The sequence below is a fragment of the Brachyistius frenatus genome, unplaced genomic scaffold (assembly GCF_029030835.1).
Source record: "Brachyistius frenatus isolate BFR_SWC_R1_liver_20210118 unplaced genomic scaffold, ASM2903083v1 Contig_57, whole genome shotgun sequence".
In the NCBI taxonomy this organism is placed as follows: domain Eukaryota; kingdom Metazoa; phylum Chordata; class Actinopteri; family Embiotocidae; genus Brachyistius; species Brachyistius frenatus.
The window spans coordinates 2,295,502-2,323,462 of NW_027210656.1; the positions used below are offsets into that span (position 1 = coordinate 2,295,502).

General features: G+C 40.3%; 2 protein-coding genes across 4 annotated transcripts; one reads left to right on the top strand and one right to left on the bottom strand.

Moving 5' to 3' along the window:
- Positions 1-1,151: 1,151 nt before the first annotated feature.
- Positions 1,152-13,115, bottom strand: mtmr6 (myotubularin related protein 6). Its single transcript, XM_069705525.1, has 15 exons — positions 12,903-13,115; positions 10,147-10,278; positions 7,683-7,845; positions 7,332-7,489; positions 6,445-6,573; positions 5,176-5,310; positions 4,884-5,016; positions 4,666-4,775; positions 4,419-4,544; positions 4,280-4,329; positions 3,982-4,075; positions 3,783-3,889; positions 2,900-3,034; positions 2,674-2,800; positions 1,152-1,820 (listed from the first exon to the last, which is right to left on the bottom strand). Exons 1-15 carry the CDS (start codon positions 12,924-12,926, stop codon positions 1,464-1,466), a joined length of 1,980 nt encoding a protein of 659 aa, XP_069561626.1. The 5' UTR covers positions 12,927-13,115; the 3' UTR covers positions 1,152-1,463.
- Positions 13,116-14,225: 1,110 nt separating this feature from the next.
- Positions 14,226-27,554, top strand: nup58 (nucleoporin 58). Of its 3 annotated transcripts, XM_069705527.1 has the most exons (14): positions 14,226-14,699; positions 15,502-15,665; positions 15,794-15,826; positions 15,964-16,239; positions 16,363-16,528; positions 16,690-16,755; positions 16,987-17,161; positions 17,355-17,434; positions 17,636-17,754; positions 18,061-18,143; positions 18,388-18,589; positions 24,491-24,574; positions 25,369-25,467; positions 26,015-27,554. In XM_069705527.1, the coding sequence occupies exons 1-14, from the start codon at positions 14,620-14,622 to the stop codon at positions 26,182-26,184; spliced, it is 1,797 nt and encodes a 598-aa protein (XP_069561628.1). In that variant the 5' UTR covers positions 14,226-14,619; the 3' UTR covers positions 26,185-27,554. The 3 variants fall into 3 exon arrangements, with proteins under 3 accessions (XP_069561628.1, XP_069561629.1, XP_069561630.1); XM_069705528.1 differs by lacking the exon at positions 24,491-24,574 and having other exon boundaries at positions 14,228-14,699; XM_069705529.1 differs by lacking the exons at positions 24,491-24,574; positions 25,369-25,467 and having other exon boundaries at positions 14,228-14,699.
- The last annotated feature ends 407 nt before the right edge of the window (positions 27,555-27,961 follow it).

Consider the following 27,961-nt stretch of genomic DNA (forward strand, 5'->3'; position numbering starts at 1 on the left):
AAATCTGCAGCTCCCCCTGTTGACTTGTATTTTATTACAGACCTGGCTAAAGTGGCCATTGTGGCATCCATGTGTATATGAATACACCATCTGGGTGCTGGTATGTTGCCAAACTTGTCAGTGTGAACACACTGATGTGCTCTAAATGGCAGGTGTATGTGAGCTAAGACACACCGTTAGACAGTAGTCCCTGCCTGTACCCTGTGCATCTGTGCCAGTGACCCTTGATCATGGTCAGCTGTCATAAATAATAAGTCACTGACATGGCAGACATAAATGACCGATGGGATTTGAAAATCAATGTGCATTAGTAAGTAAGATTATCTGATCGATGTGAGAAGTAAAATAGGATTAAATTATCAATGAGGGCGACAGTTCACAGCTGAACCTCTTCAGAATCAGTGGTTGTTAAAACCAGTCCAAACCGTAAGTATTTGGACACATTTTATGTTCTTGAGGCTTTGTTATTTAGCACATTTGATTCAGAATTAAAATAATGGATATTACATTAAAGTTTCAGGTTTAGTTTGAGTCGGCTTATGCCGGTATTGAAAGAAGTGTGTGTGAACTATACAGCAGGATAAGTACAATATGGCAAATTACTTTGTCGAAGGAGCACAAATCTCACCCCAAACTCTGGCTGCTGAGTTGGGCTGTATCTCCCGCAGACATTGCAAATTAAATGTAAACCTAGTCAAATTAAAGCTTAGACTTACTTCAACACCTTTTTTTTTTTTTTTTAAATTATTATTATTATTAAATTGAATAGGCTGAAGAATTACACCTGAATAAAAAAGTGTAAATATCCAAATATTTGTGGTCTGGACTGTGAAACAACCAGTAACTTAAGAAATAAACCAAACTGCATTTAGTCAGATGCAGTAAACAGTTCAAATTGTATTCCAATGTGATTTTCAACGCTCTTTCATGATGTAGACCGTCATTTTTTTTTTTTTAATCTTATTTAGTCAGATCAACGTAAAATCTGCTCAACATTAGATTAGGTTGGATTCCAGCCTTTGGTTAAAAGTAAATATTTCCTGAGCCAAAAAATGTGATTCAGTGTGGTTTCATGTGGAGAAATGGCTGTTAAAAATATCAAGGCCATGCGTTTTAAGTGCATTATATAACTGAACAAATCAGAAGACACATTTTGTTTGATGAATTTATTCTCTTACTGTACTTATTAATGAATTTTCTATAGTGCTTTTCAACATTCATAAAAAAACAAACAAGCTTTTTCACTATAGGTGCAGTATATGACATAATAACGAGGCTTTCCATAGAGATTTAGACTATACAGACATACAACTTCATCCACTCGGCCAATTCAGGACCATTGCGTAATCAGCACATAATCACATACAGAACGACAGCTTCCCCTCGACGAGCACACACCCTCACTAAACCCTCTCATTCAGTTGTGCCTGTCCCTCAGTATCCCACAATCCCTCTGTTTGGTTTCAGCAGGTCATTCGTGCCACGCCAAACTCCAGGCTGACAACAGCTGGCTCTTCTTTGGCCAGTTCACTGTTGTATGTCCCTTCCAGCTCTCCGTAGCTCTGCTTCCTGCTCTCAGTGCCGCTGCTGCCCTCTACTGTCCGCTCCGTGTCCGTGCTCTCGGTGGCCTCCACGCCCACCTCCTCCTGCTCATCCTCCTCCTCCTGACGATGCACCTCTTTGTGGTTGATGGGAGCCCCCAGAATGAGGGAGTCGGGACGTGGTGGGAGGGTGTTGGAGATGGTGTGCTGATCTCTGGTGGGGGGAGGTGCAGGGGGGTCAGAGGTCGCAACGGGGCTCACGCCGAGCTGTTGGAGCCTCTAAATACAGAGAGCATGGACGAGACAACACGAAGGATGTTTACAAAATTAGTTTAAAATGTGAAATAGTCATTTTTTAACACTTTTTTTTGATAATTTCCTTTCAATCAAGTTTGAGCGTGCTGCAGTGTATAAAATACCACACGCTCTAAATAGCCCTTTGCTTTTGAGGTGAATATTATTCATTTGATTGTCAAAATGTTTAAAGATAAAATGTAGATTTTGCAGTATTTTATATGCATCTAATACAATTTTTAAATGGGAAGTAAGAATAATGTACAGTAAATTCTGAGCAACTAGTGGCAACATTCACAAAAGAGCACGGCCTTTTCATCGGTTGGTGGATTTTATCAGCTGATTTGGGTTTATAACAGATATATTGGTATCGGCTTATGCACGTGCCGATATGAATTTTTTTTTTTAACAGAACATAATGCAGAAAAAGATGCTTGGGGTAAATCATAAATTGTTCCATTTCTGCTTTAAAAAATATATAAATATTACATTCCCAGTGAACTGTTGCAGTACACTGATGTCATTTTGGACAATAACATGTATTGATAAACTGTAAAATATCCTTGTTTTCTTAAAATAAAGGTTGTTTTCATCCACCCTTTGTTCCCAAAATATCACGAGAAAAACAACTTGGTTATCCACTCCAAGACGATTAACTCGTGATCTCAGGGTAATGAGATTAATAAAACACAAAGTGCCAACGTGGCTGCTCTTAGCTCCTGTAGAAAATAGGTCATACATTAAAGAAATAAAAAGGATAACCGTATACATCCACGCTGTATGTATTGAACAGCCGTGTCCTAATGTGACAAATGTACATAAAGAGAATCCAGCTTACAGTCTCCAGTGCTTGCAGTGTGCTCTCTGCCTTGCGACTGTTCTCTCTCAGAGTCAGGATGGTTTTAAGGATGGACTGACGTGGGTGCATGGACCGATCAAACTGGTGGTACATGTTCCTCCAAAACCTGGGAAGCGCAAGAGCACACAAACATGCAAATAAGAGTCTTTAGAGCGACATACAGGGACAAATACAACAGCAGAAAGGTGAGGAAGACTGCACTGACTTGAAATGGTAGGGCAGGGTGGAAGGCTGCAGCACAGGATGCACTTCAGAGTACGCCGGGCTGTAGAACGGATTCAAGTAGTTCTGTTTTTCGCTCATGAGGAACGCCCACAGTGAGTGAGTTCGCTTTCGCAGACTGGAACAGAGAAACACATCAACACGTTGGTTTTTTTTTTTTTTTAACTTTTTTTTTCTCAACTTTGACGCACAGGAAGCTCGGTGTCATCGTAAATATCTGCGATATCTATCAAAAGGAGAGTTTACCATCCAACCCTCTTCTTTCACGTTTATAGGTAAGAGAAACAAAGTCAATATAAATGTTTTTTTGTTGCATATATGCCTCAATGTGTTGAAAACACACTGCAGCGTAATGTGTCTATTGTGTAATATGGAAATATGGTAATGAATGGTGTTTGTTTTAGCCTGACACAGCATAAGAATGCTTCCCACACAAGACAATGAGAATTTGAAGGTTTAAACAACCATAAACGCACCTAAGAATACAAGTGGAACATTTTGCAGTGGCAGTGTCCCAAACAGCAAGATGATTAACACTTAAATGCAATATGTGTTTGTGTTTTTAGAATGTGTATCTTTTTGCGAATACATTTCTACCTTTGTTTGTCTGCTACTGCTTTTCAATTAGGTGTGCCTCTCTACTGCAGAGAACTGACCATACATGTGTCAACAGAGGTGTGTTTGCTCCGATGCACACAAAAGGGTGAAGGGGTTTTCCCTTTAGAACCAAAAGATACGTTTCAGTGTTGTTGTTTCTATGGCCAAGAGAAGTAAAGAAGCATTTCTTGATGTAGTGAAGGACTTCCAAGAACAAAATAAAACAAAAAAACATCTGCGTTACACAAATCTACTTGAGTTGGACTCACTGTAACTCCTCTCTCTGCCTCTGATTGTTGCCGAGGAAATTTCCGTATTGACAAGAGTGGACGTGTTCGTGGATCTGCAGCAGGAACCACTCGCTGAACTCAAATGCCTAAAGAGATAATTATTGTTAAATAAATGCGATAAAACACACTGCACTACAATAAAAAAAAAATGTCATGGAGTTCACACACTCCCACACACCTGTGGGAACTGCTCAGTCAGCTGCCAGACACACTCCAGGAACTGGGTGAAGATAGGAGACACCTCTTTTGGATCCCCGTCCAACTGGTCACACCTAGAGATACACAAATATATATTAACAGTCACAAAATAACTATGAATGAAATAGGTAGAAAATATACTATTTATGTAGTATACGTCTAGGAATATATACAGAACTATGAAATGGGGGCAAGTACAATCAGGAGATCCTGCTTAACTCTGCACAAGTGGAACACTCTGACTAAATCTCCTGGAAGAGATCCGGTTGAAATCTCACCTGTCTGCAAACTTGTGACCGAAGGAGATCCAGTCTTTCTCTATCAGTACCTTGAAGACAAACGTGAGTGAGACAAAGACATGTGCAGTAGCAGAGAAGTAAGTTCACGTTGACGTGTGTGTCTGTTTGCGGCTGGTACCATGAAGCCCTTGACAGTGCGATAGTAAGGGTCCATGAGCAGCGCCCCCAGGGAGCAGACTTGGGCTGTTCTGTCCCACCCGTCTGAACAATGAACCAGCACACTGGCTCCTTCCACCGTCACCGCCTGCAGTTAGGAGTGTGAGCAGACGGCAGAGGAAGGAATGTGGTCTCCGAGGGACTAGTGGAGAGGGGCAAACATTTGTTAAAAAAAAAAAAAAAAAAAAAAAATGGGGAAAATGTTTTACCTTGGTGAGAAAGATAGCAGCATCTACTACAGCCTTGATATGCCGCAGCCAGCCACTGCTCTCTAATCCGACCAGGTAGTCACTCATGGAGAGAGACCGAGTCCCAATCACTGAGAGACAGAGAGTTATTTCAGATTAATGGCGTACTGTCGACCGTAAAAGCACCCGCCACGATCTGCAATGATATCTTTGTGCGCGTGTGGCAACACGTGTTTAACCTTCTAGTAATTTCTGTAGGCTCGTCCTCATTACGTGGATGTTTTCAATGCCAACGAACTGGAAGCGGATGTTGGAGTAGTTGTCCTCGTTCTCGTAGCCTTTGCCCGCTGCTCGGTTAGCGAGCGCATTTAGCTGCAGGCAAGAAAACAACAGGGCAAATAAGTGGTCATTTTCCCCAAGCTTCGTTTTCAAACCTGTGATTATGTGGTGTTGAACCCATTTACACATGCAGGGCATTTAAAACATTCATTTGAACTCGTTGCTTGGTGTTCGTAGAGCGTGTTTTCTTACCTTTGGCCGAGTATCCATGACATAAACAAATCGGCTGTTGTGATTGGCCTTGCTGATGGCCTGCAGCATGCTCTCGTCCTCCAGGCATCGAGCACTGAAGCCGGAGAGAGGCTGACTGCATCGACACACTGCCGCCTGTCAGGGTGAGCAGAGGGCACTGATCAGAACAGGGTGGGATAAAAATACACACAAAATATTGACCACATTACACCTACTTCCTCCCACGGCTTGCATACGATTAAACAACTTGGCTCTCATAAGTCTGCCAAAGGATAACAAAATAATGTATATTTCAGGTTGGACTATAGATCAAAACATTAGTATAATGTTTCTGCTTCCCAATCCTTAATGGATAAATGATAATGACTAAGCCGTTTTGTGGTTTAGTGTTCTTGCATTTGCGTGCATTTTGCCAAATCAGTATTTCAAGTCAGGTTTCTCTCGTAGACACATGAAAGAAGGCAGATAAGTGAGCATGATCTCTATTATCTATTAACAGTTGTTTAACTGGACGATCCGGAAACAAAATTTGTTGGGGTGAAATACTTTCCCTCCAGTGCTTGTTTTGGAATGCCCAAATGACAGCAATATCAGTCCCTCTGTCATTTTTGTAAAGCACAAGATAACTTCAAAACAAATTCTTTCGAAATTCATATCGAAATTCATGGACCTCAGACACTAACTACTGTGGCCCAGTGTGCTTTCTTCTAACGTCAATGAAAAGGTCAGAGTTTCTGTCATCTAGTCATCAGATTTCCAAGAAATTTGTTAAGCGTCAAGTAAAAAAAATCCTTTCAGCGTTGGACTTCTGGAGCTTTTCTGAAGAGCCACTTTATGCAAAAATCTCAAATTTGCACACATTTGTACATAATCCCATGGGTACATTTCCATGACATTTGCCTTGGACTTTGACATATTTGCAGGAATTAGCCCTTTTCAATTTCAACAATCCACATTAAGCCAATTTAGGACAACTACTTGAGCTTTGGACCTTTGGTCTTGTTTTTTCACTGAGCAACTTGTTAATCAAAGAAGAGAATGTCCAACAAAAAAGCAGCCTCTGTTTTTAAATGTAGAGATGGAGGACACTTGCTCTACTACATTTTGTTTTCCACTGTGATCCTGTTTTCCTTTCATGTTCTCTAAACTACAACAAGAGAGAAAAAGAAAAAAAACTAGACTTTATAAAATAAAGATACTAATATACGGAGCTCTGTAAAACACGCCTGTTCTCATTCTGAACGTATGTTATCTCAGTTTTTAAAGTACCTTTTTCTCTTGGTAGAAATATGTGAGTACTGGGAAGCGTCCTTTGCTTCTGAACTTGGAGCTCCCCACAATGATGGGCTTACTGGCTGTGATGGGAACATACAGGTCTCGTGGATACGTCTCACACACCTAGAAAAATCACACACAAAATTCACATGCATCACAAACACACGCACAAAAGATTCCGGCAGACGCCAACATTTTAAAACAACAACAAAAAAATTCTGCTCTAAAATACAATTTTCTAGGTAAACATTTGTGTTGAAACTAAATAGTGACAGAAAGAGGACAATACTTTTAGGGCTCATAATATTCTGCACTGGCTTGTGAGCAAGAATTTATTGAAAGAAGGCATCAGTTTTCATTGAAGCTGAATCTCATTTTGTATTGTCTGAGCTGGAGCTACAATTTCACACTAGAATTTACAGTGAAGCCCCAGCGCCCTCTTCTGGACCAACATGCATAATGTCTTCACAATGTGTCGTAATGTACTACAATGTACTATATTACCACAATGCAATACTGCCACGTCCTCAGTCATAACAAGCTAATTACAACATAGATGGTCAACGTTCACACACAATAAATACTATTTTATTTATTATCTGATTTGTATATAATATTTTGTGTCAAGAAATCTAATTACATAAATGCATAACACAGCTACATTGTGCAGTTGGAAAGCTGGCAGCCCCAAATTACTTTATGGCTCACTGAACTTGGGACATTAATAAAGTCCCTTTTTTCCCTTTGGGGTAGGTGGAGTTTAATGGGACACAGAAATGATACCAGGGTTCAAAATACAAAAAATGACAAAGATGGCCAAAGAATCCTGACAACTTCTGTATTTTGCACATCAGATCTCTAACAGTCAGTTTAATATTTACCTTGTAGTCTCTGTTGACATTGGTGAGCTGCCATTGGTCACAAGGGACGCCCATCCTCTCAAACTCCGTCCCCAGGTCAATGAGTTGCCATCCTTCCTCTCTCTGTTTGTCATTTTGTTTGGGGTTGTAAGAGAACGCATAGAGCTCCTCATAGCATACTGCACCATGAAAAGAACCAGAGAGAAATGCCTTAAAACAGTGTTTTAGTATGTAAATATATCTATTACGAATGTAAATGATCAAATTTGTGTGATTTATAAAGCACAAAAAGAGGTGAAACAATGAATGCAACAATAGTAGGACAGAAATGCCTATAAAAACAGACACAGACAGACAGACGCTGAAACCCACCCGGCCGTAGAAGACGCAGCAGCGAGCTGTAGATGTCGTGGCAGTCTCTTTCTCTCTGTACCACAAAATGAACCAACCTGAAGTTGCGACACTGAATGACCAGAGGGCAGCCGGTGGTGGTCAGAGAGAGCTTCTCCACGGAGGCTATATGATGATGCAAAATCTGCAGGAAAGAACAAGGAATGGGGCAACAAGAAAGACACGGGCTGATGATTGTCAGTGGATAGCTGGCTAAAATTAGGTGTTGAACAAAACTATTTAACAATTAGATTCTCATAGTTTTCTGCACTTCTGGTACATTCATGTAGCCGATGATTGAACACATGGTCCTGGCTACTGGATTGTTTCCAGTTGTTGCATGTCTTGATGTGGTCAATCGACGTTGACCACCGAATGACGCACGAGGTGCACCGAAACTCACCACGTTAACACAATATCATAAAGAGTGTGTGTGTGTGTGTGTGTGTGTGTGGGGGGGGGTTGGAGGGGGGGGGGGGGTCAAACGCAGCTCGTTACCATATTCATGTGTGCAGTTTGAGCCCACAACCATGGGAAATCATCAAGATGCACATTCATCAGCATTGGTAATTACTAGTGAAACCCACAGACACAAGCAGGAGAACACACACACACACACACACACACACACACACACACACACACACACACACACACACACACACACACACACACACACACACACACACACACACACACACACAATCTAAATGCTGATCTCACCAGCTGTTGGGACAACTCAACTGCTGTTTAATATTTTATGAGGCACAACCACATTCTGACAGACTCTTCCTTTTACCCAACAGAGGGATTTTAGAATGACTTCGCAATATGAACTGTACAGTGTACGATATACACACGCAAACAGGAACCTACAGATATCACAACACGCACGCAAAAAAACACACACTGGATGACAGCAGGAGACAACACTGCATGTTTCCATTTCTCAGCACATGAAGCAGGACGGATGTGGGGAACGAGGTCAAGGCCCCCGTTCTGCTGCACGTAGCATTTTCAACCTTTCCACTATGCAGATCAGTCACTGTGGCAATGTGAATAACAGGGATGCGAAAGCATTGTGCATAGTGCAGAAATAAACTGTTCAACCAGGTGTGTAAAATGTTAATGGGACTCCGTGGAAGCAATTACAGTGAATAAGGCTGAATGATATGTATGAAAGCATTTTAATATGGGAGATAAGATGAAGTAAATCATCTGTTCAAATTGAATTTACATACGATTAAAATGGATGCACCTAATTTCCGGAGGATAAATTCCCAATAATCTGCTGCCTCAGATGACAGACACTACACCGCAAGACATCTCCAAGTTAAACTTCCTCTCTTTCTTGTCTCATACACCGACACCACCACCGTTTTGTTTATGTAACATAAAAACATGGAGACTAGGTTTAGACTTTATTCATCCCACAGTGGGGAAATGTAGTAAATCAGCAAATCAGAGTGCTGCACTGTTGCAGCCAGACATTATTAACCCAGTTCTCAGTGCTACAACTGCAACCCTCTTTCAGTTGGAGGCATAAAACACACACAATTCACACGCATGCACACAGACCTAAATGGACATCTGTGCTACTGTATAATGAGGGTTTTGAAACTCCACACTACTTCCTCTTATCAAACGCAAGCTCGTATATTCTCTCACTTCTCCCCACACACACACACACACACGCGCGCACACGCGCGCGCGCACACACACACACACACACACACACACACACACACACACACACACACACACACACACACACACACACACACACACACACACACACACACACACACACACACACACACACACACGCACGCACGCTCTGTCAGGTTGCAGACTTCCTTGTGGTTGTGACCACTAATGTTTGTGTGGTTGTGGAGAGGCAGCATCTCGCTGAGGTTCTAGTTTCTGTAAAATGCAACGGACACATTTGTTGAAAACTTGACCTCTATATATAGTAAACTGTGTGTACTTTAGCTTTATTAAAAGTATGGTTTGGGAGCTTGAAGAGCTGCAAATTCAAAGAGAGCATTGCTGGCCTGTTTCTGGCAGCCGCAGTGCTGATTTTGCTGGAAGCTGCTGGCAACATTACACTGCATCAGTCCTTCCAGCAAGTGAGTGCATAAATAATATACTGCAGAGCAATAAGAGTTAATTAGTAGGCTGAAACCAGGTCCATATTATTATCGAATAAGCATCCACATTACCTACAATTAGTTTGCTTGGAACTGTACCAACTTACTTCTAACTTTTGGCACAGTGACTCCTCCTATAACACACGAACACTGTCTGAACCGTTTTGCTTTTTCACTGAAAAAACACCAATTGTGCATTCACTGCGGTTACATCCATTCAGTGAAAAAAAAAAAAAAAAGGGACAGGGACACCTGCAGTCCTGGCAGAACAGTCAGCAGAAAGAAGAGCTGCTCACCCAGATCTCCTGTCCGGCAGAGGCCGAGTTGTTAGAACTGCTCTCCACGAAGATGAGATGTGTGGCTGTGAGGTACAGTGTGCCGTTTGTGGATTTGTTGCTGAAGCGATCCAACAGTCGCACCTGCTCCACCTGTAAAGCCACAAACAGACTCCAGTAAGAAGTAAGCAGTAAGCAGTGAACTAGATGTTAGCAGTTATGTCTGTTTTTTTTTTGTTTTTGTTTTTTGGCTGGGGGTGAATAGGACGTACTGAAAAGAAGAGAGATGGGATCTTTCAAACAGGAATGACACCTGATAGAAAATTGCTGTAAGCGGCACTTGGCATTGCTTCCACCTGGCACACCACCTAATCCTGACCACCTGGTCCTCACTGTCGGCTGCCAGCTCCGTTATTACAGCAGTCACAAGTGATTTCTGGACACAGGAGGAAAAGGTCTAATGACGGTCGTGACAGAACCGCGTCACAGCTGTAATAAATAAACCGCCTGCTCTGTCATTTAACTCGTATTTTTCTTTTCCATTGTGCTCAAAATGTATTATACTATACATTATGAAAAGGTGGAGTCTTGTAGTGTTCTTGCAGTGTTTTCCAGCTCCTCCAGTAGCACATAAACACCCATATAAACAGCACAGTCAGGAGAATATTTACCCAAGTCACAAGATTTCACACAGCGTGAAGGCTGTGGTCCAGTGGCTACTATAATCAGCGGGTTTTACAGTAAGAAGCTTAAGTTTCGTCAAGCAGAAAACGTCCCACCGTGGGAAAACTAATACATGTCTGCACCTTGTCCATTATCCTTCTTTTGTAAAAAAAATTTTTAAAAAAAAAGATGAAATATCTTAAATCTGTGGGAGGGATACAATTTATCGTTAAAAAACAAAACTGTTGATGGTCCTTGTGTGCATAATGTGCAGCCCGTACTGCTCCATCACTGTCAATTATCTTTCCATCAGCTGAGAAACGTTTGAATTAAAAGTGATGCACTCATTAAAAAAAGTTTTTAAAAAAATGCCAATACTAGTCACTGACACACTGCAGCCAAAACAAACTATTGGATTGTTGGTTTTAGATTATCTGATGCTGTCACTGCTGACTGTCGAAATCCATGACTCATCACACTCGCTGCTCTTTTGTTGACTCAGACATCCTCTTCTTTGCTTCCGTTTTCCTGTTATTGTCAGATATGATGAAATGACTGAGCCACTCCGTCTCCCAGCAACCAGCGGGACAGAGCTCTGTCATAAGCAAGCTTCTTCGACCTCACAGGAAGTCGGGGGGAAGTGTGCGACTGAAAGAGACATAGATCCTCTACCGTCTCATAAGAAAGTTGATGATGTAATTGGTTATATTTAGTTTTGTAAATCAACTAAAGATTCAATCTACACAAACCTTTAAAGTGCCACAATTTCCACATTCACCACATTGCCCAAAAACCGGCAAACATGCTGCGTAAGAATTGTATGAAGCTGCCGGCCATTTGTCGATTAATTGTTGGATAGATAAATAACTGCCAAATATGTTGATAATCGATAAATACTTTTAAAAGTCATTTTAAACGATGTGGATAAAATTCTCTGATTTAAGCCTCCTTACTGTGACTATTTTCTGCTTCCTTTAATCGTTCATGATAACAACCCAAATATCGTTTGGCTGTGGACATTTTAGGCTGCGCTTTGGGCTTTGGGAAACCATTTGATCATATTTCAATGACTAAAAAGCTTGTCAAGGGTAAAAAAAAATTTTTTTTAAAAAATCAACAGATTAGTTGATTATGAAAATAATCTTTATTTGCAGCCCTATAATTGTCTTGCTGCAATGCATGATTATGCTGGAGCCTCAGAAGTTGGGCCACACTGCTTGCTGCCTAACATAATAAAACAAAACTCAAATGTCAACATAAGACACCCAAAACAGATGAGACATAATTTGTCCCATCTTGTGAGCTAGACAAGCTTATGTAAAATACATTAACTGGTTAATGACAAAGGAAAACCCACCGAGATTATAAAGAGAACAATCCGTAAGCAACTAGGGCGTCAACATGTTTTAATACCATGTATTAAATGAATTTAATGAAGCAATGAATTTGACAATGGGTGGTTAGTCAGACTTGGGGTTTCCATCTGCAGGTGTGCACCTTCGTATTGTGTCAGCACTTTATGATCTGCAGCCAAATTAACACATAATCTCTCAATTTTGCAGATAAAAAAAAAGCAACTGAAACATTTAAGATAATGTTAAAGTCAACTTTTTATTTTTTATTTTTTATATATATATAAATGGCTGCCTACCTATTTGCAATGAATTAGTGTCTATACAAGTTGTACAATAAACAGAGCAGCATGTTTGGACGTCACTCTGGATCGACCCGCCGCCTCGACAGCGTAAAGTCAACTCAATCAATAACAGGGCGTGCAAGTAGTAACGTTACAAAAGAGGAAGCTCAGCTCAGTGGTGAACGGGAGGGGAAGAAGAAAAAAAAACAAAAACAAAAACAAACAACTCATTGATGCTCGTCACGTCTGACAACTTCGGGCTGCGGGCGACACCTGCTAGCCGGCGTGCTAATAGACTCGTCCTTTTACGCGTGTATATTTTAGTCGAGACACTTATTACACAACGAGAATGACTAAAACAAATCCACTCCACATATATATATAAAAAAAAAAATTAAAATAAATAATAAAAAAAAGACAAGGCCGAGTCGCTGATTGAACCACATCCATTTGCAGTTAGCACGAACATGGTAGCTACCTTCGGCGTCCGGATGTGCTCCATATCTCCGAGCTGTCGACGACCTCAAAGCTTCACACGACGCGTCCCGGAGACGATTATCATCGATGAGATGACGGCTTCAACCGCTGCACACAACCGCCTCGGCTTTTTCTTTTTTTTTGGTTTGGATGTGTTTATTGTCAATTATTTCACTCCTCCATCCGCGTACAGTCGACGGCAATCACGTCAACATCCGAGGTGTTTGGATTTTCAAAATAAAAGCACGATTGATAGCCGTAATATGTTACGACAGGATCAGGGGTGTCAAACATACGGCCCGCGGGCCGGATCCGGCCGGATGACTTTGCTAAGTGTGAAAATTACAGAAAGACATACATTGGATTTCTATGAGAATATGGAGGTTTATGAGTACAAACGTTTTGTAATTTTTTTTTTTTTTTTTTTTTTTAAATCGATCCAGTAATAATTGCTTCAGAAACAGTCAATTGACTATTGACATCAATAGTGTGACGTCAAACGCGTCACAAAGCGAGGGAATCTGCAGAGAGCCCAGGCAGATAAACAGTGGGCTGATGTCTTGAGTTTTTGGTCTTTATGTTTCTAGTTTATTGTAGAAAGACCTTTAAAATAGGGTTTATCATCCAACAACCTTCACCAATGATTTAAACAGAGAGAAATGTTGTCGTTATGTATGCGTTATTATGCTATGGTTTTACTGGTCTGGCAGTATGTGGCCCCTTAACTAAAGTGAGTTTGACACCCCTGTAGTTACGTGCCGCTGCTGAAGTGGATCTTCGGATTTCAACTCGGGTGATCCCTCCACAAGATGGGTCTTCAAGTTTAGATAATAATCCAGGTGCTACCTCAAAGCTCTTTATTATTTCAGATGTAAACTATATCGTATTCACGCACACTTTGCAGTTCGTTAAATTACCGCAAACTAATTGTGACACACTGGACCTGCCTGCAGCCTTCAGGACCTCAGAGGGTTCAAGACTTTGGAGATGTTACTCAAAGTTGATATTCCATAAATTCAGATAATAACGTGTGTAAAAAAATAAAAATAAATAAAAAAATGATATAAGAGTCTATGAGAGCAACAGTAATGTGCAGGCAGTGTTAATTTTGTAAAGTCTATGGTTTGCTTTGTACCCGCTTTTACAAATGCATTGGTTTTGCTTAACATTCATCCATAATGTCAGTACAGAATTGCCTCTTATTTTGAAAGCAATGCCGGAATACATGTGTGGTCTTTTGTCATAATAGCCGATTTTATGGGGACGTCCGAACGTCAGGCCCAAAATTGATACTATGCGCATGCGTGAAGCATCACGTGAGACAAAAAAAACAAAAAAAAAACAACCGCGAGGATGATGGGAAATGTAGTTGAAAAACAGATTACCCGAAATGCACCAGCGTTCGGGAAATACCAGGCGGGCAATAAGAAAAGTAATACCACGCGAGAATTCAGCTTCCGATATTTGTACGGATTGAAGATTTAAAAACAAAAGAAAAGGTTCCGAAAACACAACAGCGCGCAAGTTTAATGTTGTCGGATCTATTTGGAAGACGACGCATTTTTTTTTTGTCAAAGTATGTTTTGAGTTAAAAACAAGACCGCGGATTTGGCCCTCACGCGGGCATCGGAGCTAACTGACGCGTTAGCTGTGATGCTGGGTTGTAAAGTCCCAAAGAAACAGTCGATGTTAAATGCGCGCCTCTTCAGAAACAAAACATGTCTGGATTTAACTTCGGAACAGGAGCTCTCAGCTCCGCCAACCCGGGAGGAGGATTCGCATTTGGCGCCGCAACCAGGTAATAACTCATTTCTTACAACCGATTCAGCTAACGTTAGCCTCGGCTAGACGTCACCTCGTCCTTCGTTGCAAAAAGCCAGAATCTATGAACGTGTACATGTTTTTAATGGATAATGGATACATAGATAATATATAATATATATATATATATAAAGATCTCCTACATCACTGGAGGTTCATTCTCAGTGTGCTGAAAGTGCAAGTTTAAAAAAAAATAAACAAAAAGTCATTTGGATAAATTGCCCATTGGACCTGGTTCTGCTTTCAGACTCGTCACAGATTTAAGAGAAATGTTCTTATGTCAGCAGATTAATTTAAAAAAAAACACCAATCTTTCAAACTCTGCAGCTCCGTCAGTGTACAGCCAAGCCGAGAGAAGTAACGATGACCAAAGCACGTGCTCCGGGGGAGGCACACCTCTTATGATTCATGTTCAAAGTTATGTTTTGTACTTGTGGCTGATAACAAGTGGCACATTTCATGTTGCATTCTTATAAGCAGAACTTTGTTCACTTTTAGCCACCGAGTTCAGCTCTTGCAAACAGAATAGTAAAACCTGTAGTCTTTAGGGTATTTGTAAAAAAAAAAAAAAAAATAATAATTAAGACGGGTAAGGTTAAAAACAAAATTAAAGGGCTTGTCGTTCTGAAAAATCGCAATTATGACTGTTTTTATTTGATTATAAGTATCATTTATCTGTGAAGCACTTTGGTCAGCATTTGTGACGGATTCGTACATGGTATTGGTGTTGTGGATGAACTGTGACTGTGTGCCTGACTTTCATGCCTTTTCCTTTTAAGTGCACCTCCGGCCAGCACTGGCGGCTTCTCTTTCGGGACTGCGCTGGGTACACCAGCTGCAGCCCCCGGTCCCGCCACCAACACCACCCCATCTCTTGGTCTAGGAGGAAGTCTTTTTGGTCAGAAACCAACTGGAGGATTCTCTTTCAATACACCCGCCTCAAGTAATCATTTCACACGGATTCAAAACAAACTCACCGGCTGGCGGTGAAATACACACGTTTGCAATGAACTTGTCTGCCAACTGCAACCGTACACCACGTCTTAACGTTAGGATGTTCTTCTCTTTCAGGTGCTGCTGCGCTCAATACAGGCCTTACATTAGGTATCTTTGTGTTTTGGGGATATTTTAATTTATATTTTGGAAAGCTAGGTTCGAACCTTCATTTTTTTCTCTCTCTCTCTCTCTCTCTCTCTCTCTCTCTCTCTCTCTCTCTCTCTCTCTCTCTCTCTCTCTCTCAGGTGCCCCAGCTACGACAGCAGTCACCGCCGGCTTCAGCTTGGCCTTCAACAAACCCACCGCCTCAGCAACACCCTTCTCCCTCACCACCGCAACCACGTCCTCGGCAGCCCCCGCCGGGGCAAGTTTGACGTTCGGCTCTGTCCTGACATCCACAGCTCCACAGCAGCTCCCATCCGCAGGCTTCACCCTCGGTCTCGGTGGCACAACAACCACCACAGCAGCGTCAACGGTCCCGTCGCTGGGCGGAGGCCTCTTCTCAAACACTCTGTCCGCAGGTACGGCGCAAACAAAGAGCCTGAGCCTTGTCTGCGCATAAGTGGCTTGAGCTGCACAGTTTGGTGCGTAGAAACAGTGCTGCTGCCAGTGCCTGTAACCGATATGTTTACTTGGTGTTGCAGGTTTGGGTCAGACCACTCTCGGAGGAGGCGGCTTAACGTTGGGTTCTCTGTTGGCCGCCTCTGCGGCAGCATCAGTAGCCCCTACCCCAAGTATTGGCCTGGGTGGAGTCGACTTCAGCACTTCCTCTGAGAACAAGAGTGACACATCATCTGGAGCCAATGCACAGTACGACTTGCTGGCCAATACATGCATAGTTCTTTGATAAATGGAAATAAAATACGTTTTAACAACTGTTATATGAGAGGGTTCGATAGTTTCCGATCCTGTTAAGCTGCGACGTTTCCTTCTGTTGTAATGATGAAAAACTCACTCTTTCGCTCCCTCAGGGACAGCAAAGCTTTGAAAGATGAAAACCTGCCTCCAGTTATTTGTCAGGATGTGGAGAATTTTCAGTAAGTATTGTTTTACTTGTTTGTTATCACAGGATTGTCAGATTGAATGTAGCAGCATACTCACATGAACAGAATAGAATGTGCTGTGCTCTGCAGGGTTCCTTAATCAGTGGAAAATTGCTTTCTAAAATGTAGAATTTAATTGAAATAAAAAACTGATATCAGTGAATTGTTTTTGTGTAATTTATTAGTGATTTTCTTCCTTTAAGTCCTTGCTCCCTCCTTTTGCAGAAAATTTGTGAAAGAGCAGAAGCAGGTTCAGGAAGATATCAGCAGAATGTCATCAAAGGCCATTTCTAAAGTCCAAGATGACATCAAGAACCTCAAACAGCTTCTCTCTGTCAGTGCCAGCGGTCTGCAGCGCCAAGCTCTGGCCATTGACAAACTAAAGCTGGAGACGGCCCAGGTAAAAACTGTACACCTACACACAAGTTGGAGTATGGGAAGTTATGTTAGCTCAGGTTTTGAAGTATTTTTTATTTCTAATTCTCAAATTTGATATCGTCAAAGATCCATTGTCATATTATGGTCATAAAATAATGGGCACACATTATATTATTATACAAAGACAGACCGTTTCTATTTCCTTTCTTTTTAAGGAGCTGAAAAATGCTGACATAGCACTGCGCACACAAAAAACACCCCCTGGACTTCAACATGAGAACACGGCTCCATCAGAGTAAGTGAACAATTGTAGGGCAGTCCCTTCATCGATGTGCAATCACATTGCTTTATTTATTTTGGCTTGTATTTAATTCTGAAACTTGTGTTGAAAGTTTTTTTTTTTTCTTCTTGGCCTGTTTGTCTCTTGTCTCTCAGTTGGTCTCCATATAACCCGGATAGGACAAATAATTAAACTATGAACCTTTTCTGTCTTAAGTTATTTCCGTGGCCTGGTAGAGCAGTTTGAGGTGCAGTTGCAGCAGTACCGGCAGCAGATAGAAGAGCTGGAGAACCACCTGACAACGCAGAGCAGTGGCTCCCACATCACTCCTCAGGGTAAGAAGGCATTGTTCTGACTTCTAACACAACTCTGGTCGTGTCTGGGTTTTAAATCGGCACCAATCGATGCATTCGACATAAACACGAGCTGTGAAACCTCACAGTTACAAACGCACGACAGATGTGTTTCGAACCGAGATAACCTCTAATCAAAATATAAAGAAATGTAAATTAATATCGGCTTAAAGGGTTTGTCAATGACTCTCAGTGGTCAGTATGTCTAACTCTTTTTTTGTTTGTTTTTCATTTATTTATGCCCAACGTGCCCACAGCTTATAACACCGTTTGTGTTTCTGTTTCCAGATCTGACTCTGGCCATGCAGAAGTTGTACCAAACATTTGTTGCCCAGGCTGCCCAGCTCCAGTCTGTCCACGAGAATGTCAAGGTCAGTTTTTTTTTGTTCATCTTTGTCTGAAGATGATAAAGTATTCTCATCAACTTAGTATTGTATTAAAACTAGTTTAACAGTATATAGGGCTGAGTGATAAGGCATTTATCAACAATTGTATTGCGATGATGTATGTTGTGTTTTGTCCAAACTGTAAATATAGCAGACAAAGGTTTTAGTTTTATGTGTCAACGGCATATTAATTACATTTCCTCCCCTCTCTTAATATCTTGTGCCATAGATTTTGAAGCACCAGTACCTTTCCTACCGCAGAGCCTTCCTCGAAGACTCAACGGACGTCTTTGAGTCCAAACGGGCATCGAACAGGAAATGGCAGAGCGCGCCGCGCGTCACAACCGGGCCCGCCCCGTTCTCCAGCGTGCCCAATGCCGCAGCTGTTGCCATGGCAGCCACGTTGACCCAGCAACAGCAGCCACAACCAGGTCTGACTGCCTACAAGTTCTAGAAAGTTCTCCTCCTCTTCACCTTGTTTCAGAGAATAAAGGAGGAATAGGAGAAACAGAAGTAAAGGAATTTTTGAAGAGAACAGGATGAATGTGCTTTTAATGAAGGTAGCAAAACGTTCAAAAGGATGATGAAATCATTAAAAACAAAAACAGCCTTAGTTGGTGTTAAGCTATGTGTACTTTCTCTACTGGAAACACAAAGGGAGCGAGAAGAGAAATCTGTTGCTTAACTCTGGCAGGAAACCTTTGTGCTGCCTTACCATGTCATGTCTGACTCAGATCAAGGGTAGAGACATTTATCTCATGCGCCTTACAGTATTAGAGTGAGAGCATTTAATCGATGGCTCTAGACCGGCAGTGTTGGTATCAAGCCTGTACCTATGACAAATTCCTTCACCTAATTTCTCCCTTTCTCTTTTTGCCCTCTCCAAGTGGGATTTAAGAGCGGTTATGCAGCCGACATCTGTAGAGAAATTATATAGAGGTAAAGAAAATCTTGCCATCTCATTTTGAATCTAGAGGTTAAAAATAGCGCTTCTAAATCTCATTCGAGGTCGGACTGTTTTATTCAATGTGGGTAAAATCCGCCTACTTAAAGAGGGTTGTTATGTAAAGGAGTTAGGATCATTAGACACTTGCCGTTTGATTTTGATATAATTAATAAACACCTTTCTCTGAATGATTTGTCCAGATATAGGGCATCTGTAGATTTTTGTAATATTGGGTTGGGGTGATCAATTGGCATACAAGATGTAGATTTATAATAATATAGCTCCTATTTTTTTGTCAACAATCTATTCCACAAAACAGAGCTCCAGTTAAACAAATGCCTCTGAAAATACAAGACTGAAGCAGGTTTTTAGAACCGAATTTATAGAAAAATAATGTCGTCAGTGCTCATTTGAAGTACGCTTGCTTCAATAAGGGTCTACCAATAGGAAGGCCAGTTTAGATCCACATTATAGAGATACCGTGCTCTAAATAACTAAGCTCAAAGGCTTACATCAACTTCAATTTGAAAGAAAAAGCCGGTCCTACTCATTAATTAAAGAATGTAAGTTGAATTTTTGAAATGTTAACAATCATACTACCTGTTCAATCTTTTCTACCATCCGGTAGTAAAAACAAAAGTGTTTATAAACGTTATTCTGCACAGTATTAATATCCAGCGTACGCAGATGGATGAAGACTGATCTTTTTATATATATATAAAAAAAAAATGCTGCTCACTCAGAGGTTGGTGTCAGAGGTGTTTCTGGCAAATTGGCATTGTGTAGGATTTGGTGTGATACCCCAAAATATTTAGATAAGCCTTACACATTAATGTTAAATGTTGGAACACTCGTGGGCACATAAATTCACTTTTATTAAACATTTTACAACTTAAATAACTTTTAAGAATAGTGTCCATTATGGTTGTTGCCACATCGCTGATGTGTTAAAAAAGTTTCAGCCATTTTTGTAGGCTTTGGTTTGTAGGCCATTTTACTGGCAAATCAGGGCACCTACATATGATGAACAAACTAAGCTACTGTGTATATTAGCATGTTTCTGCTGTCTTTTTTTTTTCTTGTAAAGTTAAATAAGGTGTAGTAAAGACTAAATTCAAATGCTTAAAAGCAATATTTTAATAGAATTGGGCTGTAAATTTAGCAGTGTTAAAGAACTCACTTGGCAAAATGCAGAAACACGACGTCAAGTCTGGTTTCATTTACAAATTTCTGCTGCTTCCTTTCACGAAGATCATCAGTTATGCTTAAGACTAGTATCAGATGTGCCCACCTACTGTTACAGACAATGAGTGTAGCTAATCTTTCAGTTCAGTAATATTTGAAGATTCACATTACTAAGCAGGAGCTATTGTAAGTAACAATCATCTAACCTCTTTAAATATGTGCCAAGTGGAGATGGGTCACTATTTTACCAATCCATTACCAAGCCACGATTTACAGAAACAAACAAGCCACACTGGGTACGATGCTCTTGTGTGGTAAAAGTGCACACCACCGTGGTGCCTGCTTAAGATTTTGTGTTGCGTTCTATTTTTTATTTTTTTTTATTTCATAGAAAGCCAAATCAATTTGTGATTATTTGTTTATTGTAACCCTTTAAGCTCCGGGCATTATGCGGTGTTAACGCACTACTAAATTATTTCTGACTCGCAGCTTTGCAAGTCTGTTGACCCCAAAACTGGGCACTGTGTTACACGAGTGCTTTTAAAAAAAAAAAAAGTGTTAATTTTTTTAATGTCAATAATGACATTTAGCAAAATTCCCAACTCTTTAGCCAAATAGTGGCTATTCTCTTGTAATTGATTTGGTTCTTTGATAGACTGAGCCTAATTACAAGTTGAAGTATTTATTTACCTATTTATTTCTCTTTTTTTGTTTTCTTTTTTTTTGTATGCGCTTAACTTCCACATTTGAAATGGCATAATGGAGGTTAGCTGGTATCACAGCATAGAGCACGAACCATGCAGCTGGCTGGCACCTCCTTCTGGTAGATTCTTGTTTGACCCATATCCTTGTCAGTGTGGTGGTTGATTGTGTAAGCCCTACACTTTGATTTGTGCCTCCATGGATATAAGTGATAGGTGCCAAAAGACTCAGGACTGAAAAAAAACAAAAACCAACAAAAAAAAACAACTATTTAATTCCCTGAACTGTAAGTTGAAACGAAGAAGTTGTCTTTAAATAACTTTACTCGCTGGGTTTTTGAAGTGGATCATAAAGCGTTTCAAATTGTCTGGTTCACTTATGGCCTAAATGAAGCGGTGCGTGTTTGTACACAGTACAAAGTGTTTGTGAACAAAGAGCTGCAGTTGATCATTTATGCGGGAAGGTTAATTTCCGTTATGAACGGAGCACGGTGACAAAAGTAGTGTGCACTTTCCCACTGTTTGATACTGAAATGCATTTGGTTGGTTGGGTTGTAATGAGGCCATAGCACTGTTACTTGATGAAAGCTATTTCACCTAAGGGCTACTGTCAGCGTAACAGGGCTGGATCATTTCACATTCAGTTCAATGAAAATGTAGAGTGAAAGTGCTGTTCACGAGATGTAATTTCAGGTATTTTTTGGTACTTTGGATGGACTTTTGCCAAGAGATGCTTTTCATTTCTGTAGAAAATCTACTTTCGTGTTGGTCTGACTTGATCAGTCAGTTGAGGCCAATTTCTTTGGTAGTTCAGAGGAGAAGAATTCTTTTTTTTTTTCTTTTTTTTTCCACTGCTCACACTGGTCTATAATTACCAGTAAGATACATTGGTGCCAAATGAAACAAGACAGGTCAGTGCGGTCACATTGTGTGTCCACGTCTCTTGATTGTGTGGAGGTTTGATTTCCCACCGTTTTTATGATGTGAGGCAACGGTGTTGCTTGATGTAGATACTGGTTAGAGCTTCGGTATTGTCAATCGGAAGAATAATGGATAAAAAAACAAAACAAAACAAAAACTCTAGTTTAAAATGTTGCCATATTAACCAGCGTTCAGCTAATTGAACTGACAACACTCCTCTGTATATTCCTGCTGGTCACTGCTGTGCTTGGTGAACCAACATAATTGATTTGGTGAAAAACAGCCGCTCTGTCAAACAACGCTGAACTTTTTGTAGGATTGAGGTGCAGTTTTGGATCGTGCCAGACGTCTGTTAGAGGTTCCCAAGTTGTCCAGGATTTCGACTTCTGTGCAGTTTTGCTTACACTTTAACACGTTGTCTTCCACATCTCTACAGTCATACTTAGCACAATAATGACTATTACATGATGTAATAATTACTGGCCTGTCAGAGCTGTTTGGACTTTGAGGATAAGTGGATATTAGGCCTCCTTCTACTCTGTTAGATCTTTCGGTAATAAGTATGCAAATGCTGTATTTTCTTGAATGCTACAACAGCAGGACTGGTCCCATTTACCTCTTCTTTTTTTCTTCTTTTTTTTAATACAAGTGAAGGAATTGAAATGTGAATTTTTTTATTATTATTATTATTATTATTATTATTGGTAGCCACACTACTAGCTCGACAATTTTCCTAATTAAGCTATTCAAAAACTGAATGGTATTTTAGTTTTTCTTTGTGTTCAGATTTAGCACAATAGTTCACAAAACTGGGCCTGATCAGTCAAAATCTAAGTCTGGTATTGTGAGTGATGGGCTGCTACAGATCGTTTTGAATGTTCCTATTCTCTCTGAAACATTTCCTTTAATTCTTTATCATATACTTGCACCCTCGTTTCTAGTTGTTTGTGGCTTTCGGGAGGTTTTAATGGTGCAAATTGTGTTTTGGCACATGCAGGATTTGATCATTACTATCGGAAAACTTGACTAAAGAATGTCTTGCAATATGTTGTTTAGTCACCTCATCCAAGTCAGACTTGCTCCAACAAAGAGAAGAGTTTGTAGTTTTTAATCATGTGAAGATTTATTGAAGATGCAGCTCTCGTTTAAAAAAAAAAAAAGGACCCTTAACCGCCAAAATTATAGCCGTTATTATGTCAGAGAATTAGAACCCAATTGATACTGGATTATTGGGGCCGATGCCGAGTCGATACCGAAATGTGGTTATCAAACACTAATTACAAAGATTTGTAACGAAGACTGGATATTCTACAATTTAATGATAAACTTTATTGTCTAAAATTACATCAACGCATTGAAACAGTAAACTTCACTTGGAATGTAATAATTACAAATAACTACAACCCAAATTTATAATCAATTTATAATCTATCCAAAGCCTCTTTTCCAGCATTGTGTTCAGTAAAATATGTTTTCGTATACGCAGATATCGGTATGTCTGTGATGAACTGGAATTGGCTGACCGATATCGGTCGAGCTCCACTCACAGTACACTGGTTAAAAAAAAAAAAAAACTGTTCAAACTAAACCACAAAAGTCATTCACTTCCTGTTGGATGAATGTCCCAAAACTTGACATTGACCTCCGCTGGCAAACTGCACCACATCACCTAGTTTCCTTTATTTTGAACAGTTTACACTGAAAGGCAGCCACGAATGCCAATTTCACATTTCTTATCTAACTCTCGAGTGCTTTTACTTGTAACAGAGTGTGTTTAAACTTATATATCCAATGCCTGTTGATACAGTATATTTAATATATAATATGGTGTGCCTTTTTAAGCTATATTCAATAATTGTGTGATGCATCTTTTTTTTTTTTTTTTTTTTGGCATATGCTAGTTCATTCACTCTCAGAAATCTTGAAAAATTTGGAAACTTGTCAAATGCAGTAGCAGTTAGCAATTAACAACCAATTCTGTTCTAAACTGTTTGTTTGTGTTTTATGTAAGTGGAATTGCATATTAAATTGACAATAAATCAGTTTTTAAACGAAGAAACGTTTGTCCTTGTTTCTTTTTGACTGAAGTTGTTTTAACAGTACAGAATAATTGGAAGCCTCCCAAAATTGTATTACATAAGAACAAAAATCGCATAGAGAAAAAAAAAAAAAAAAGACAAGTTTCTGAGTGAAAGAACTAGCAGCAACTTTTCAAGTTTGTCAGTAGTAATAACTGCACTACTTATTTAGCTGGAATATTATAGTTTCAAACCTTTATAATGATATACATAAATTCATATGCAGCAGGTGTTAAAAAGCATGGTGCATAGCCTAAGTACAGTTCTACTTATTTCAAAAGCCACCTGTAAGACTGTATAGAAACCAAACCAACATTGAAAACAAGAAGCAGATTTTTTTTTTTTTTTTTTTTTTTTTTTTTTATGAAACGTTTTTGTCAGTATGACAGTAGTGCAATTCATAAGATACGTACTGTCCTTTCTATCTACCATAAAAAAAATAAAAAAAAAGAAGAAAAAGACCAAGAAGAGTAAAGCTTATGCTCTCTCTCTATGCCTTAGGGACCCAGGCACCCTTGGGGGCGGGGTTCGGAAACCCCTTTGCCTCGGCAGTGGGCACTAGCTTGGGCTCTTCTACCCTTGGAGGTATTACCTCTGCATTTTTTTTTTTTTTTTTTTTTTAATTTATTTTTTAATTGAATATTCCCTGTGACTTTGCCATTCCCTTGCATAGTTTACCATTTCCCTGACGTCACCTTGCAGCCTTTTTGTTTGAGGCTTTTGAGTTCTCTTGTATGAAAGTGTAGGCAGCTGGTGTGTGTGTGTGTCTGAGAGAGTGGTGCAGTCAGAGCTCAGCAGTTTGATTTTCTTTCCCTCCTTGTGCAAGAGGTCAAGTGCGTTCACACCACAAGAAAACTGAGCCAACCTTTGCTGCGGGTCACCATATGTACCTCGACATGTCACAAGCTGGATGACTTTTCTTTTTAATTTTACTCGGCGAGGCCAAATTTCTTCAAAACATTTCACCAGTTGGTAATACTGAAAAAATATATATATTTTGCTTAAAAAAAAACAACAACAACAACAACAAAAAACCACGCCTGTCAAATTGCTGATCTACTTTGACGGTGTGGAAACAAGTGGTCTGAACGCACGCACAGTTGGTGTGTTCTCTCGTAGTTGGTGTGTTTGTCGTGTTTCTCCCTTTGGCCTGTGCTTTGCTATGCAGTGTACCGTGAGCCCCGTTTTGCTCTGCCGTGCTCAGTCGGAGCTGTGCAACAGCGCGCCAATCGGTTAGGTCCGTGGCGTTTAGTTTTTGCGTATGTTTGCTAATGCCTGCCTGTGTGTGCTCCTGAGGCACTGCTGCTCCTTGTGTTTGTTCCCAGTGTCCCCCTGTGTGCTTTAGCTCGGTCTGACTTCCGTGTCACTCTCTCCCACAGGTTTTGGTGGTGGGCCAGGATTTGGTGGGGTGGGCACTGGGGGGTCTTCTTTTGCCTTCTCCTCCGCCAGTAAGCCCACAGGAGGCAGTCTGAGTGCAGGTACACACATGCTGTACATACCACCTTCATGTCAGGCCCCCCCCCCCCCCAAATTTTTTTTTTTTTTTTTTTAAATTTAAAAAAATGATGGCAACAAAAGAAGAACAGCTAGCGTTGTGTTTCAAAGTACTTCCTGATGATTCTCTGAGCTGTTACTGTTCACCATCAGAAGAATTTGTCATACAAACTAGCTGATACATACAAAAGGACAAGCTTCCTATATATATATATATATTGTGTTGAGTTGCTGTGGGCTTCACAGCAATATGTAAATACAATAACTTTCTCTTATTGATAAGTAAGCTTCAACACCGTCCTTATATAACCTTGTACATATAGTAAGTGTGCTGATACTTTGACATGAGGGGTTTTATACCAGGTGGACTAAAGAAAAAAAAAATTGTCATACAAATTACAAAATCAGCAGCACCTGTTTTTCATATGGACATCTTTTATTTCTCTTTATTACATAGCTTTTCCTCTAACATCTCTCTCTTGAATTGTTCCTCTCCTCTGACCTTCTGTGTGCCTTGTCTGGCTTTTCTAGGTTTTGGTAGCAGCACCAACTCGGGCTTCAACTTCAGCAACCCCGGCATCAACCCCTCCGCCGGCCTGACCTTCGGCGTGTCGAACCAACCCGCCGCAGGCTTCGGCGTGGGAGCGCCCCTACTCCAGCTGAAGAAGCCCCCCGCTGGTAATAAAAGGGGAAAGAGATAGAAACGGGAGAAGACAAAAGCCTGCAATTGAGAAGCTGACCAGCTCGGGGTTTGTAGCAAGTGGAGTCCTGGTCTCCCAAAAGCCTTTAGGCAGCGTTGAAATGATCATTGTCAACATACAGAAGAGAGGAAATGCAAATTTGAGGGAAACATCGGGGATGTGATTAGGCCTACAATCAGTTACACATTTTAAAATCCTTTGGAGGTATATGCTCAATAAATATGAAAAAAAAAAAAGAGGAAATCTTATTGACAAAGTGGCAATTTTGGTTGGTATTGTCCGCTGTTTTTCTTTAATCCGTTTCAACAATGAAATTAGATTCCTCGACTCTTCTTTATATTTAGTAACTCTGACCACCAAATGCCAGAAATTGGAATAATCCGTGAAGTGATAACGGTTGAGTTAGCACTTTTCAAAAAAATCCTGCACACGATGGTCCTTTGCTTTTGGGAATGTCAGCCGAGGACAGAGCTGGATCAGCTACAAATAGTTCAGTTATCTGTGAGGAACTGTTTTAGTCTGAATATCGTACAAGATGGGTTTTTTTTTTTTTTTTTTGCGTTTTGAGGTGGACAGTTAAGTTGGTTCCATTTTGCTACACAAACTCTGTGAATCACAGAACTGCACTCGAACGCATCTCAAATTATGACTTGGCCCAAGTCTCGTCCAGGGAAGGGTAAGATAAGGTCAAGGAAAAAAAAAAAAAAAAAAAGCTTAAGGGGTAAGACTCGGTTGGGAACGGTAGAGTCTCTGTCTGACAGTGTCAGCGGGGAATCGTACGTGATCTGAGATAGTTTTATATGCACAGGAGTGTCCAGGGTGGGTTTTTGGGGAAGCACAGTTTTATTTTTGTATCAAGTAGAGAAAGAGACGACATTGGGGAGGGGTAGAAGGGGACTAGCACCTTGAGATAGTCCATTATCTAGTCCACCTAACCCGTGTTGTTGTTGTTGTTGTTTTTTTGCTACAGTCCATCCTTATCTTTGTTTCATAATTGCTTTAAGACACTCTTTGTTTGCCCCTGTGTACTATTGTTAGAACTTGGGATAGGAACCGCTGTGCTCTTTGTAATACATGGACCCCTTTAGATGTTTAGTTAGTTGAATCTAAAACGGATTCCACAAGCATATTCTCCCTCCTCAGTTCATACGTGTGCTAGATCAAATTTGCACTTGCCAGTGCACGTGACCTGAATGTCAGTGATTGTGTGAATGTGCATGTGTGCCTATCGCACAAGTATGAATTTGTCTCTCTGGTCTATCATACTTCTTTGAGTGTGGTTAAGGGTTAAGTTTTTTTTTTTTTTTTTTTTTTTTTTAATTGTCCATGTCACTTCAGTTACCAAATACTGGTAGTTGTACTGTTGTTTTCTAATCACGTCCGTGGAAACCTGTATTTTCAAGAAGCTGTTTAATAATAAAAATCTTCAATATGATGTTTTGTCTATTTATGGCATCACTTCAATAAATGTGTGTCGACACAGAAAGATGTCTGTCATTACAATGTATATCCAAATGTGTATAGTTTGCTCTTTCCTTAATGGCAGGGTAACAGACTGTCAACATTGTCATGATTCATATCCAATACATTTTCCAAGGCATTGCTCAAACAAGTAACACGTTTGAAAATATTTGTGTAGTATCAATATGTGAGGAAAAGCAGGTTTTGATAGGAGTAGTGAATGAAGCAGGATTACTCATTCTGGGAACATTAGCATCTCCTGTCTAAATGGCCCCGGTTATACTGAAATGTACTTAATCTATAAGATTAAATGCCT

Bases quoted from the DNA above. Each gene is read 5' to 3' on its own strand.
- mtmr6 (XM_069705525.1), bottom strand. From the start codon at position 12,926: ATGGAGCACATCCGGACGCCGAAG. The intron at 6,574-7,331 runs GTAAATATTAAA...TGATTTTTCTAG, and splicing joins ATGTCAACAGAGACTACAAG to GTGTGTGAGACGTATCCACG. The intron at 4,776-4,883 runs GTTAAACACGTG...TCTGTCTCTCAG, and splicing joins CCTACAGAAATTACTAGAAG to TGATTGGGACTCGGTCTCTC.
- nup58 (XM_069705527.1), top strand. From the start codon at position 14,620: ATGTCTGGATTTAACTTCGGAACAGGAGCTCTCAGCTCCGCCAACCCG. The intron at 17,755-18,060 runs GTAAGAAGGCAT...TTCTGTTTCCAG, and splicing joins CTCCCACATCACTCCTCAGG to ATCTGACTCTGGCCATGCAG. The intron at 24,575-25,368 runs GTATTACCTCTG...TCTCTCCCACAG, and splicing joins GGGCTCTTCTACCCTTGGAG to GTTTTGGTGGTGGGCCAGGA.